This window comes from Chaetura pelagica, unplaced genomic scaffold (assembly GCF_000747805.2).
Source record: "Chaetura pelagica isolate M959 unplaced genomic scaffold, ChaPel_1.0 scaffold13, whole genome shotgun sequence".
Taxonomy (NCBI): domain Eukaryota; kingdom Metazoa; phylum Chordata; class Aves; order Apodiformes; family Apodidae; genus Chaetura; species Chaetura pelagica.
The window spans coordinates 2640501-2655207 of record NW_009954543.1 but is presented as its reverse complement, the minus strand read 5'-3'; the positions used below and the strand labels follow the sequence as shown (position 1 = coordinate 2655207).

At 41.7% G+C, this 14707-nt stretch overlaps 2 protein-coding genes across 2 annotated transcripts in view; one reads left to right on the top strand and one right to left on the bottom strand.

The window, feature by feature from the left end:
- The window catches only part of ABCG5 (ATP-binding cassette, sub-family G (WHITE), member 5), a 15905-nt gene extending 12703 nt beyond the window's left edge, over positions 1-3202 (bottom strand). Inside the window, exons 1-5 of the mRNA XM_010004944.1 lie at positions 3081-3202; positions 1979-2100; positions 1377-1513; positions 1054-1156; positions 9-87 (exon numbers count right to left, since the gene is read on the bottom strand). Coding sequence (XP_010003246.1) covers positions 9-87; positions 1054-1156; positions 1377-1513; positions 1979-2100; positions 3081-3202 — 563 coding nt within the window. The remainder of the gene's footprint in view (positions 1-8; positions 88-1053; positions 1157-1376; positions 1514-1978; positions 2101-3080) is intronic.
- Positions 3203-3532: 330 nt separating this feature from the next.
- ABCG8 (ATP-binding cassette, sub-family G (WHITE), member 8) overlaps positions 3533-14707 on the top strand; it is a 12687-nt gene continuing 1512 nt past the window's right edge. Inside the window, 11 exon segments of the mRNA XM_010004943.1 lie at positions 3533-3717; positions 5091-5195; positions 5782-5938; positions 7368-7606; positions 8019-8151; positions 9515-9784; positions 11734-11899; positions 11988-12080; positions 12931-13130; positions 13248-13324; positions 14643-14707. Of these exon segments, the coding sequence (XP_010003245.1) occupies positions 3667-3717; positions 5091-5195; positions 5782-5938; positions 7368-7606; positions 8019-8151; positions 9515-9784; positions 11734-11899; positions 11988-12080; positions 12931-13130; positions 13248-13324; positions 14643-14707 (1556 nt within the window). The 5' untranslated portion in view covers positions 3533-3666.

The window sequence follows — 14707 nt, the reverse complement described above, 5'->3', positions numbered from 1 at the left end:
TCTCACCCCCAGAAATTCCGACAAAAATTTGGCTTCCAATTACTTTGTCAGCAATGTGGCTGAGACTCAGCTCAGCCATAACAGCAGCTACCTGAAAAATAGTTCCAATTTAGAAAGAACACAGTCGAACCTGTATGCAAAGTGAAAAAAAATGAAAGGAAAAAAGACATAATTTTAAGCTATGGCTTTCTCAATATGCTGCTTGCATTCAATCTAGTTTGAAGGTATCTGACTTAATTTCTATTTCATTAGTTTAAATGTATTATTTAAATTATTGTTTTTAAGCATTCTGTTTTGCTTTGTTTTCATGTATTCTGAAATTAATAGAATTTTAGCTTCAGTTGACGTTAAGAGATGAAGAGTTCAGAGGTGGACTAGAAGTTAAGGTATGAACCATAACGTACTGGTCTGGCTTCCAAAATAAGAAAGCAGAAAGGCACATTAATCCTAGGGAAGTATAAAATACTGAGTGGAAGACAGGTGAAAAGAGAAGACAAAGAGCAAGAGCCTTTTGTCAAAAATAGCCCATCTTTACTTTAACAGTAGCCAGTGTCCTTTAATGGATCTGATACACACCTATTTTTCCAAGAAAGTAGCTTGTAGAGGGCTGATTAGACCAGTGTTTTTCTAAGCTGTTCTGCTCAGTAAGAGATGTTCCACAGCATCCAGAGTAGTGTCAAAGTCACCTCTGCTGTGCAGGAGACTTGCCAGCATACATGGCTCTAAACAGCCCAGAGAACTGGGTTTCCCAGCTGGGGAAGGGGAGCTGACCTCCGTACAAACAGGAGTGTCTGCCACAGCAGTTACTTTGGGTGGAAAAGTTTTGTTCCAGCATAATGGTGATCCCTTGAGGTATCAGCAGAAGCCCCTTGCAGAAGCAGGGAGCACCAGAGACCTTGTGCCCTACTCCTCTGCAGAAGGATTTCTCCCAGTTTGCAGAAAAAGAATTACACGTCTTTATAAATGTAAACCACAGCCATGGACGGAAAGTGCTGCTGGTGAAAACATTACATGACATCATGTCTGCCTTTCTGGTGGAAGAAGATAAAATACAGACCTTCTTTTTGATGAAGTCATTGGAGCATTTTTTAAGAGTTAATAAAGCAGTGTAAGTCAGAGACTCTTGTACGGTGAGGAAGCTTAACAAAGTGTCACTCTGGAAAAAAAGGTGAAGGGGAAGAAGCAGTTAGTCCAGTAGTAATTAAGATCTTGCCCCTGCTCACAAAACCTTCATTCATTCATACAATTCGTTAACTGCTTTATACCAAATGTATGCATAAAACTGAAACTAGATTACATTACTTCATTACACTAGCAACTTTACTTCCTTTATGTGAGAGGAAACACAGTGCACAAACATAAACGTAAAAATCAACCTGTGGCACGTAAGAGAAGCAATCTCTAAACTGCTCCTTCTTCAGCTGACGCCCATTCACGTACACTTCACCAATGAAGTTGTCTTTATGTCCCAGTCTTCCTGATATTGCGTCTAGAAGTGTTGTTTTCCCAGATCCTTTCAAACAAAAGAAATTAATCACGTGATCAAATGAATTTTATTAATTTGAGACCAATAGCCTTACTTGGATGGAGAGCCTTTCATAGCCTCACTATGAAGAGAAGAAAGTACTTTTTTTTCTCAATAACATTAAAATAACAGGCGCTGAAAATGTAACTAGCTAAGGGAAAATAAATGGGAAACTAGAACTTTTGTAAATTAGCATTGAAAGCATACAAATTAACTTCCCAGTGAAACATTTGAGTTTAGAAGTAACCTGATCTTTTACTGAAGTTATAATTGTTAGTTAAATGACAGAAGATCAAACTCTGAAAACCAAGCACCTCAGTTTTATGAAGCAGAGTTTAAGACTAGCTATAATTTCATTATTTAAAACACAGACCTCAGTCACATTCATACCACTGTAGAAGTCACCAGCATTAACTCCAAACTTATTTCTTTTATAGCACTGGAATAACTTACCAGAGTTTCCTAAAATCCCCATAATCTGGCCGCTCTCTATGTGAAATGAAACATCCTTAAGTATTTGCCGGGTCCATTTTTTATTATACAAAGAAATGTTCCACCAGGGGCCAACACGTTCTCTTGGGAAACAAATATCAAAGAAGATGAAATACAAAAGACTTTAAAACTTTCTGTAAAGTAAGACAATAGTTTATATCTACCCACATATGGAATGAGAGCCTGCAAAGGTTTTAAAACATCGGGGAGTAAAAAAGCAAACAACAAAAGCTCTTTCCCCTCCCACCCCCAGGCTTTAACTTTTTAACTTCAGCATTATCTGAAAGATAAAATAAACTCTGAACAGATTTTTCAGGATGACTGCTAGGAGGCTTTCAGACTACCACCAAAAAGGGAAACCTGAACTATGACTTTATTTGTTGTTGATGTTTGCCAGCCATTAATCCACCTGACTATTTTCTTATGGCCTCACTTTATCCTTCTGGCAGCAGTAAGGAAGGCAGCGGGAAAAGGCACAATCTTTGGAAATCTCCTCTAAAGCACCTCCTTCAGAGCCATGTGAAGAAGAACCAGTGGATGTCTGGAGGACAGACGGGCTCTGCCTTCCCCCCAGCCCTGCTCTCTTCCCCCATGGCGGGCAGCCCAGCCCTGGCAACCTCCCTCCTCCTTCACTGCGCTGAAGCAAAACCCGCAGCCCACCGGTCCCAGCCCCTCGCCCCTCAGTCCCTGGGGTCAGAGCAGCTCCTGGCTGGCAGGGGCTCCCCGTGCCACCTTCCTGGCCCTACCTGATGGTGTAGGAGATGCTCCGCACGCTGATGCTGCTGGAGGGCTGCGCTGCGGCCTTCGCCTCACCCGTCTGCCCGCGGCTGGCGCGTGTGAAGAAGAACCAGTGGATGTCTGGAGGACAGACGGGCTCTGCCTTCCCCCCAGCCCTGCTCTCTTCCCCCATGGCGGGCAGCCCAGCCCTGGCAACCTCCCTCCTCCTTCACTGCGCTGAAGCAAAACCCGCAGCCCACCGGTCCCAGCCCCTCGCCCCTCAGTCCCTGGGGTCAGAGCAGCTCCTGGCTGGCAGGGGCTCCCCGTGCCACCTTCCTGGCCCTACCTGATGGTGTAGGAGATGCTCCGCACGCTGATGCTGCTGGAGGGCTGCGCTGCGGCCTTCGCCTCACCCGTCTGCCCGCGGCTGCCGCGCTGCTCCAGGCTGAGAGACTCTCTGCCCAACATCCTCTGGCACTGGGGCCCCGCGGGCTGCCTCCCTCCCTCAGGCTCCCGGGCAGGTGCCCGATGCTGCCACCATGCCCCTTCACAGTGCTGGGCAGGGTCAGCCCCCCTCGCTGTCCCTGGGTCAGAGCAGGTCGCTGCCCCCGGAGCTTACCACCTGGGGAAGTGCCTAAAGGAAAACAGAGGGGCTCCCAGTCCTTCCTTTTTCCGGAGAATAACTGATAGGTGATTAGCTGAAGCCGTTATCTGATGTACCTTTAGCCCGAGCTGTTGCTGTCCCAGAGGAGGGGAATATTTCCCTGTCCTCGGGGTCACACCAGTGGCAGAGAGACAGCGCGCCAGGAGAAATGGTTCTCTGCTGAAGGCGCCTGGAAAGGGCCGAGCTCAAAACCAAGAGAAGGGTTTCTACAGCTTTCAGAGAGTTGACAGTCAAACCATCACAGGGACTGGTAACTTCTACTGCCAATATGAAGGAAACCACTGAAAATGTCTCTCTGGATGGTCCCGGCTGGAACCAGGCGGCATATGAGGGCTTGCCGGTGAGTGAGACCTCTGGGGAGGGACCCGATGGGCTTGGTCATCCTGCAGCTGCAGCGTTTGCCCAGGAGCTGGGAGAGGTGGGAGGTCAGCCTGCCAACCAGGCTTTGTCAGGAGGAGAGCTCTTCCCTCCTCCAGCTCTGAAACGGGGAGCAGAAAGCACCTGTGCCCCCCACAGGCACATACTGGGCACGAGGCCAGTGCCATACGTGCTGCAGTCAGATGCCATGGTGGTGGGGCTAAGGAAGGGATCTTACATGGATGGAGCAGAAAGTCCTTGAGCATGGCCTGGACTGGGTTTCCCAGGATATGACTTTGGTCTCCCCACATTTGCTGGAGACCATCTGTTTTTCAAAAGTTCAACATAAGCAGAAGCACCAAGTGCTTTCACAGTACAAGGAGCTTGGAGGGTTTTAATGTGGCTTTCCAGGCTGCTTGGTGTCCTGCTGCTTTGTACTATGTATCTAGACTGAAAAGAGTAATTAGCCTCATTTGCTAAGAGGGTAGGAGGCGTACACAAAGACTGTGGCAACCATCTGCCATAGATGCCATAGGCAGGGATAGGGTCTGCTCCACAGGGAACAGGGACGTTTGCCTTGGCTAGGAAATGAGTCTGACTCGTAGGAAAACCACAAGGCTCTGGGAGAGATATGGCTGTCTGGAGTAAAAACTACAGGCATGCACAAAGAATTAAACTCAAAGCCAGAAAGCTGCCTCAGCAAAGACATCTTAATTGCAGCTATATGCAAAAGATTAACTTAGCCACATAGAGACTCTTATTTTAATTCATACCTCAGAACACCAAGTTCCAGCTGACAAACTGAATTTAAAAAAACAAAGGGGAGAAAAAGAGACTGCACTTAAGAGCTGCATGCTTACTTGTTTGTAAAACCTCCAAGTTAATTAGTTCCTATAGAATTCAATAACATACTTCCAGTGAGCCTTAATTTTTAGCTGCCATAACCTATGAATTCCAATATACAACATTTTCATCTAGAAGACTAACATTGCTGAAACAGTAGATTTTTTCCTCAAAAACAGACTCATCTCTTTATAGTGGCATGAAATTTATCTCCATTTTGAAAGTGATCCCATTTAAACTGAAAGTAAACAGAAGAGCACAGCAGAGCATGTTTGGCCCTCACACATGTTGCTAAATCAAAGTACATTTCACACTGATCAACAGATAACTAATTTCAACCTTTCAGACTTTTGCACTACAGTAACTCATCAGGAATACTGTTACATCCCATAAAACACATTTTCCTTTTTGCTTTACCTTTTCTGAATTAAATTTTAACAGCACTTTCAGTATTGTGAATAATTATTGTAATTAACCTAACAACTTTTCCAGACCAAGGCCCAGGATACTATTTTTAGCTCTGAAGAAGATAACAGTCTGTATTTCACATACAGTGGAAAATCAAACGTTCTTGAAGTGAAAGAACTCAACTACCAGGTAAAGTTGCAATATATACTTCTCATTAGCAGGGAGCATGTCCAGTAATGCCTGCTTCTATATACAAGCCATTTTTAAAAGCTGAAGTTGAAGCTGAAGGGACAAAGTTCACATGACTGTTGCATAAATACACAGAAGGTTTGTGAGCAGAATCATGCTCTTGGCTGCAATATTGACAGCAGACTAAACCCACCATTGTAAGCCTATCTAGTAAAGCCAGGGCATAAGACAGGAAAAAGGGGTCTGTTTCTAGGCTGTTTTTTTCTCACTCCTGAGCCAAATTTATTCCTCTGAGGGCTGGGGCAGAGGGACTTTCTGTCCAGCTAGGGATGGTGTGAGATTTAAAATTTACAATAGCAATAAATTACCAAAGTAAAGGAGGACAGAGATAGCCTTAGTGATTAATAGAATAAGAAGAAAAGTATGAAAACCATACTTGGCCGTAAAAGAACCTTCTTCCATGTATTTCTGAACATAAACAATATAGTTTAACATATTCCCAGCTTGTAATAACATAAGTTTGAAGATATTTGTTGCTAGATATTTTATTTTTTGAATTGAAGGGACTTGTTTCTTTCCTTGGTAGGTTAACATGACATCCCAGATTCCCTGGTATGAAAACCTGGCGCAGATGAAAATGCCATGGACCTGGAAATCAGATCCCCGTTCTCACGTGTTAACAATCCAGAATCTGAATTTAAAAGTTCAGAGTGGTCAGATGCTAGCTATTATAGGAAGCACTGGTAAGACCAACCAAATTTCATTATTTGACCAACTGTCAGATAAAACATACACAGCCAAGAGCAATAATCTGCAGTCTTTCAAAAGGCAAAATCTAGTTGTGAAACAACTATTGGAAATGTGTCACAAAAACATTATTTAAAATGTACGAGGAAACAAAGGACGATAGGGGAGAGAGGGAGATTTAACCAATTTTGTTATGACTTGTACATATATTTGCTATTTGTTTCCTGAGGTGCCATGAGGTATTGTTTTAGCTGCAGCCTGCAGTCCCAGTTCTGCTGGACATAAATCAGCCTCATGGCTGACTTTGTTTCTACAAAAGAGGTTTTTCTTCCCCATTGCCATGGGAACTTTTTCTTTGCACATATTCTTAATGTAATTGAAGTTGTACCTTAGAGATTCTCCTGATAATAAAAAGAAAAGCTTGTAATGAAATAACATATTGAGTTATAGATACAGCACCTTTGTAAGGCAACATAGACTGAGCACAAACCCCTTTCAGCAAACTAGTCAAACTATTTTTAAAAGCTGTTTATCATCTGTTTCATCAAATGCCTTCATAAAATGGATTAAACTGCTGATGGGTTTCACATTGTCAATGGCAATCAATATGTCACTCTTAAATAGAGCAATATGTGGCTTACAGATAGATGGGTTCCTTTTTTAAAATGTATGTATTAAGAAACAAGTGTGGAGTTAATCTTTCAACAGGGAGACTAGAAATAAATGACATCTCTTCACAATATGAGAGCTCTGTGTATTTACATACACTATCATACAGCAAAAAGGAAAAATTATTTGCTATTTAATTCTAAACCAGGTGTTGTTTTCACTGTTTCACTTTTCTTACTTCTGAGTATGAGCCAGATTTTCTTAATTATTTAAATTACTTTGTCTTACTTAAGTCATAATAATTTTTATTTCAATTATTATTAAGATTCTTACTGTCTGTATAAGAATTCAGTGCTGTAGTTGTTCAGCTGTTCCAGCAGCTGATTCTGAATTCACAATTCCCTCCACAAAGCAAGCTCTTGCTGAGCATCTAGATTCCAGCCCTGCAGCTGTTGCAGGATGCTGTCCACCTTTCACTTGTGTTTGAAAAGTGAAAGAGTGGTAACAAGAGGAAAAGAGATCCTGCTTCTTGAGTTCATAGAGATATTCTCAATGCCCAACTACCCAATGCTGCTGAGAAATGACAAAGGTTAAAGCCACGTACTCCATTCCAAAGGAGATTTCCTGAACATGAGCCTGTAGTCAGTATTTTCTAGACATTTCTGTCTCTGCTGCTTTGGAAAAGCTTCGGGAAAAGCTTTTGGGCTGGGGAAAAGATGTTAAGGAACAAAAACTTCTATCCTCTGTCTGTGACGAAACCACTTTTCAAAATGATCCCTTGGAAGTTAATTTCATTTTAAATTTTGATTTCTCCAGCTGGAGGAAAGACATCCTTGCTTGACGTGATAACCTGCCGGGATCATGGAGGCAAAATTCAGTCTGGCCAAATCACCATCAATAACAAACCCAGCACTCCCCAGCTTGTCAGGAAATGCATCGCACACGTGCGGCAGGATGACCGACTGCTCCCCCACCTGACTGTTAGAGAAACACTATTGTTCGTTGCCAAACTGCGCCTTCCCAAGTTTTTTTCAGAGTCACAAAGGAAAAAAAGGGTAATTAAGCTGTTGGGAAAAAAAATAAAGTTGTCAAAAATGTGTCTGACAGGAACTGTCCAAGAGATTCTGTGTTTGGAGTCAGAACAGCCAATCTAGCATTTTTAATTTAGATTACGAATTATAAGCCTTTTTCTTCTTTCAAGATAGAAACCAGCAATTGTTTCAAAGATTATAAAAAATCACAATCTAAAGAAAGCATTAGAGAGGCTGTAAGAACAACTACATTGCTGATCACTGAGCCTTTTTTAATGTTATCTCCAGCATCAAGATTTGTTTTCAAGTGCCTCTCCAATCAGATAGCACAGAAACATCCAGATGAATTTTAACCACTTTCATCATAGTTTCAGCCTTATCTATGCATGAATGTGCAAATAAACTCTATCTCTGTTACCCTCCGGGTCCCCCCCAGGTAGAAGATGTCATAGCAGAGCTACGCTTGCGCCAGTGTGCAAACACCAGGGTGGGGAACCAGTACCTGCGCGGAGTTTCGGGAGGCGAGAGGCGAAGAGTGAGCATCGGGGTGCAGCTGCTCTGGAACCCAGGTGAGCAGAAACCCTGACACCTTCTTGGTGCCAACCACGGGCCAACGGGGGAAAGGGAGCAGTGAATGCAGATAGAAGCTTCAGAGATGAATCACACACACAGCTGCGCCTGGGGCACCTTGAAGAGTTCAGGACACTTAAGAAATCCTGCACCACCCTCTGCCAGAGGCTACCTCTACATAGCAAAGTCAGACACAGAGACTGGGTGCTGGTCCATTTGCTTACACTGAAATCAGATTATACTGTAATTATTACAGTAATAATTCTGTAAATTTAGTATTTCAGCAGCCAATCCACTTTCCCTTCAGTCACTTTTGCCACGGGAAAAATGGGGACAGAGCCAGGCAGAGGAGTCCTGGGAGTCTTCACACACCGCTGTCTAAAACCACCATTGCACAGGCTACTGAAAGTGGCCTGAAATCACCCTCACAGCTGCACTCTGGTTTGTGCATACCAGTACGAGGTTTGCTTTTTATCTGACCACATACCACAAGTTACTTTGGAAGGCTGTGGGCCTATTATAACATCAAGATTGTTTTGCTTTCCTCCATTTACATGTGCAATGTTAATAGGCAAGGTCATTTTCTTGGCTGCGCAGTCAAGTCTTTGTGGTCTTGTGCAACTTGCTGATGTGGCTGACTTATACCACAGGTGGACTAGAAATTTCCATTGTCTTCAAGAGAAGCAAAACAGGAGGCTAAATCTAAAGTACTGATTGAGGCCATTAAGTTCTAGAATAACACAAACAATGCAAATTAATAAAACCCTTTCAAGTTTACAACAACCAACTGCAAAACCAGAAAACAAAAAATCCAAACATATGCAACTCTATTCATATATGTGTGAAAACAGGTGCAAAATAAAGCACAGGTTGTGAGGAATAGCTATCTAGATTTATACTGTGTGAGTATTTAGATATGTATAATGCAAGAGGTTTAAATATCAGGCATTTAGATTATAATATTTCAGTAGGCAGGGTATAAAATTAATACTATTGTACTAACTACTATTCATATACCTGATACTTGTACAGGCAAGGTGCAAAAACTGCAAAGAGGAATGTAAACTTAATAAGGAACCTAAATTCATCCCGGTGAAAAGAGTAATAATTTAAAAAAACTTGTTTCCAGGGGAAGCAAGATAAGATTTATAGTAATGACTCTTGGTCATCATGTTCAGTCAGATAGGGGAAGAAACTGCCATTATTGAATATTATGTAATGCTGGTATGAGATATACTTTGGACTTTAAAAAAAAACAACAATGTATCAGTGAGATTTCATGCACTAACACCATTTCACTTAGAGCACATTTTGGAATTCAAACATGCTGCTTTCCATTGCTAAACTTATTCTCTTTGGCAGGAATACTCATACTTGATGAACCCACATCTGGACTGGACAGTTTTACTGCACATAACCTCGTGATAACATTATCCAGACTGGCCAGAGGAAACAGATTAGTTCTTCTTTCACTTCATCAGCCCCGGTCAGATATCTTCCAGCTGTTTGATTTAGTTCTTCTGATGACTTCTGGAGTCACTGTCTACTCTGGAACAGCAAGAGACATGGTCCAGTATTTCACTGAACTAGGCTATCCCTGCCCAAGGTACAGCAATCCTGCAGATTTCTATGGTTAGTATCAAACACTACCATTAAAAAAAAAAAAAAAAGTTACTGGGAATCATTTGCTTTCTTAAGAGTATCAGCTAGAATTGATTTTTATTGACCATCACTGCCTTAGAAATGCCTTATAACTGACTCAAATCAATACTGTAGCAAGCTCAGTTTTTAATAAGTTCCTTATCTGTCAGTACAGGAAATGTAACTAAGCCAAGAGGTATGAACAAAATACATTTTAAATAATCTTCCTTCTAACCCTGCCAGGTGTAACAACTCTTCCACATGTTTAGCACTCTTACTCTCATGTTTTAGCTGGTTGAAACTTTCACTGAGAAAGACATGGATGGCCTGATGAATTGCTTTCTGTAGCCAGTTCTCTGACTTCTAAATCAAGAAATATGGGAAGGTAGCTTCCCAGGGTGAGGAATAATACATATCTGAAATGCTAAATAGGAAAGGGGAGTGCTGCCCAACAGACTAAATTGGAAGGGAAAGAAAATAAACCTAGAACAGCAACCCTTCTATTCCTCTACTCAACAAAAGGTAACTACATGGTTCCACATCAATGCCTCTTCTGTTTTTTTGCTACACACAAAGGGAATCTGGCCCTGTTAATCTAATGGCAAGAGACTCTTACCACAGAGGTAAGAGTTCAGTTCCAGCCCTCAGGTCTTTGCACTCATGTTAGCCAGGAAACCTTGTACAGACACCAACTGCAATGTTCTGGAGTAACCTCTTAGGCTGTGCCTATGTGGCAGACAGGGTCAGCTGGTATCAGCTGTGCAGAGATAAACAGAAGTTAACCTCCATGTCAAGCCCTACAGAAAGACCTTTGTCAGCACCATGGTTTGGAGCAGTCCTTTTCAGCCACGTACAGCCTTGAGGAAGGCTTGCAGCACCCCAGTATGGGAACAGAGAATATCAGGCAGTCCTAGGGAAACTTGTTGCTACAGCCTGTGGCCACAGAGACAAACCTCTATGACATGGAGGCGAGGAGGGATGAGAAAGGGGGGTGGAAGATAATTTAGTGGTATGCACAGAGTCAGTACCCATGGGAGGAGAGGAGGAGAGGAGACTAATACAGGCAGCAGGAAGGTGGAAATGCAACAGGATGCTAGAGGATGCCACAGCATGAACAAGCGCCTTACGGAAATGCACTAATACTGTCTGTGTGTTTGATAAAGAAACAGGAGACCACGGCAAAAAGGAAGAGGTTGGGCAGGCTGCAACTCATTTCTGATGGACTCCTTCTGAAGAGTCCAGAGATTAACAGCTCAATGTAAGGAGTTACAAAATGTGCAGCAATAGTTCTCTCAGAAAGCATCTGCAAAACACTGGGTATTGTCACTCTGCACTGGAGATTAGCATTGGAAAACACTAGTATAAGTTTAGTCTAAAGAAAAAAACAATTTCATTAAGTAAAAAAAATGATGCTGAGTCAACTCTTGTTGCTGCTACTATGTTGTCCTCAGATAACATTCTACCTGGGGTTTCTCAATATCAGGTAAAGCTTATGGCCTCTCTGTAAGATACAAAAAAAAGATTATAACTAATTTTGCAGATGGAGGAAAAAACATGTGATTTAAGTCAAAGTCATATAACAGATTGTAAATGCCTACATGCCAGGAAGGAAATTCAAACTGTTTATTCTCAGCTCGCCTCTCAAGCCACTTACTAATTTAGAAAAATCTGAAACAGTAGTTTATAATAGTATGATAAGAAATTATGAAATGTCTCAGTGATTCATTGAACTAGATAACAAATATCTCCCAAGACAAAATACACATTAACAATCTGTTCTTCTCTAATTACCTAAAGTGACTGATAAAGTTTTAACCATCATAATTTAATGCATGAACATGGATCATACAGCCGGTTCACAATGAAATCTCTGATTCTACATACATGACAAAGTTGTCACATCTGTAGCATATGGACTTATCTCAAATAATGTCTTGCAGTTGATTTGACCAGTATTGATAAACAGAACGCAGAAAAGGAGATGGAAAGCCGAAAAAGAGCAAATACTCTTGCCAACTTGTTCCTAGAAAAAGTAAAAGATTTTGATGATTTCTTATGGAAAGTTACTGAAGGAGACAAAGTTGCAACCACATTCAGCAAGCAAAGGTAAAGAAAAGAGTGTCATACAGCAGATCTGAAATAACAGCTACAGCCTGTGCTAATGTCAGTTTGTTTTCTCTTTCATTTTGGGCAGGTCCCATTTGAATTCAGAAGAAGCTATCATCATGCCTCATTGTTCAAGTGATCAGCTACCAGGAGTCTTAAAGCAGTTCACTATATTATTAAGGTAACCTTATCTTCAGCATGAACAGTCATGTGTCCATGCCCATTTGTATTTTTAAGCATAAGACAGAAGCACAAAGTGAGAACCTCACGTGTGCTAGGCCCAAGCAAGCTGTAGAGCAGAGGTGTTGCTATACCAGCTCACCCCAGCCCCCTGGGCAGGACAGCAGGCAGATGTATGGCCTCGGGGCTCCTTCCAGACACAATCACCTCCAGCTCATATCACTGGGAGCCTGCAGCACTAAGGAGCAGCAGGAGCCTCCTGGCTCAGGAATGTGTGTCCCAGTTTTGCGCACTGCCATCCTGTTCTCCATGCCAAAGGGTAGAGAACTCAGCCCTCAGCAATCCCAGGCAGCTGCATGGAAGGCTCTGACATTGCCATCCTCATATCTCTGCCTCAGATTTGAGGTCAGGAGGCTTCACTGATTATAGCCAGCCTTTTTGGGTATTGTAGTTGGGTGTCACGTTTGTGTACTCAAAAGAAACATGATCAACCGGTTTAACACTTGTAGAACATCACTACTGGTATCAGCTGTTGTTAGCGTACTCTGCAGGTCTTTTAACAGAGAGAATTCTGTAACTGAAGTAATTGCTTCTCAGTCTCTGAAACAATCACATCTCATTGCCTTCCTTCAAGCTTTCAGCATTTCATTTCTCAAATACTGGGTGGCTACATACGCTTGGTAGCTGTGATTAGGAAAATCCTTTACAGAAGCAGACAGCCCAACTCCCATCCTACTCAATGTCAGGAAGTTCCAGTAACTGATTTTAGCAGAGTGTTTGGAGCAACATATCTGAATATAACAGACATTAGTAAGTACTATCCCTTACAGTCAATGTTGCTGTTTTCCTAGTCGTCAGGTCTCCAATGACTTCAGAGATCTTACAACGTTATTAGTCCATGGATTTGAGGCCCTTCTCATGTCATTATTAATTGGATTTTTGTACTATGGCCATGACAAAACTGGACTCTCTATTCGTGACGCAACAGCACTGTTGTACATGATAGGTGCACTAGTCCCATTCACAGTGATTTTGGATGTTATTGCCAAATGTAAGTGTCAGTTTTCTTGTAAATGTTATAAAAAATCAAAATGAGAAAATTCATAAATTCATGAGAACATTAATGCAACCCTAGGATGAAATCAACGTGTTTGTTCCTTCCCTGCAGGCCATTCGGAAAGAGCTATGCTTTATCATGACTTGGAAGATGGAATGTACTCTGTTAGCCCATACTTCTTTGCTAAGGTAATTGGTTTTGTTGCCAGGAAATACAAACAGCTGGCTTTAACATCATACAATAAGGCTTTGGCTTGTTTGTGTTTTTTAGACTGCCACATTCATACCAGACTTGATGTTCTTTTGTGTCTGCCAGCTGAGGTTATCGTTCGTGCTTCCTTGGCATTAATAGATTAAATCTCCCACCACTTGAGATCTGTTGCCATAAGCCATGTCTGGGATCCCAACCCAGAAAAGCTAAAGAAGAATCTTTCCTTGAATTGTTTAGCTGAAATTTGAGACATCTCAGGCTCAAATTTGAGGGTTTAGACAGTTTAGACACATACCTGCATATTTCATTTGATTAAGCATCTCTGAAAGTTTGATTACACATCTTGATCTGTAAAACAAAAAAATTTGTATTAAATGCTGAAGCAAAGCAAAACGAAAGTGACAAAATGCTAGTTATGACATCACCAGTAGTTGCCTGGACTTGTACTGGTCAAATGATTGTATTAAGTGCACAAAGAGACAGTTTCTGGGAATAAAATTTAGAACTTTCTCTTTTCCACAAGCATTTAGAATAATCCCTTCTTTGTGATGTTGCCACTGTCAGAGGAGTTCTGCCTGCCATGGCATCTATAATTTAGGTTTCCATTTCTGCACAAGATTTTAAACGCTTATTAGTGGTCGCCAGAGAAAAATAATCTTTGCATTGTGTCACAAAGATTGCACATTATTCATAAAGAAATGGATTAAATTTGTTACAACCCTAGTATGAGAGGATAGTAGCAACCTCTCTGGAAAAAATAATCGGAATACTCTTTGTACATACCTTTAGATAGTTGAGAAAATCCTAAGCTTGTTTTTGTTTTACCATGAGTTGTTACTAACTGGACTGCATTGGGGACAAAGTAGGGAAGTGACCAACAGCCAAATTGGTCTCAAATTTGATCTCTAGGTTCAACCAAATTTGGGCAAAGCATAACAGTTGTAATCAGTCAGTAACAGTACCACTGTTATCAAACACACCAGTTCTCAGGGAAAGTGTCTTGAATTCTTAGAAGCTGCCAAAACTGTAACAAGATATCTAATCTGTAACAAGAATCCTCTCATTTTAACAAGTAGTTATAGGAATTGTCACAACTGGAGAAAAAAAATTAGTGAGGATATCGATTTCTGTTGTGGATTGCTTTTGCATGTCACTGACAACACCTAACAGGGGGGTGGTGGCATTCTCAGGGAGTATTTCCAGTAGTTTTTATAGTCTATACATACATGGAGGTGCACCTCAGGTTTCATGATGATAATTCAACTTATTTTTCTCTCTCTCTTCCCCCCCAAACAGGTTTTGGGGGAGCTCCCAGAGCACTGTGTTTTTGTTATCATTTATGCCGTTCCCATCTACTGGCT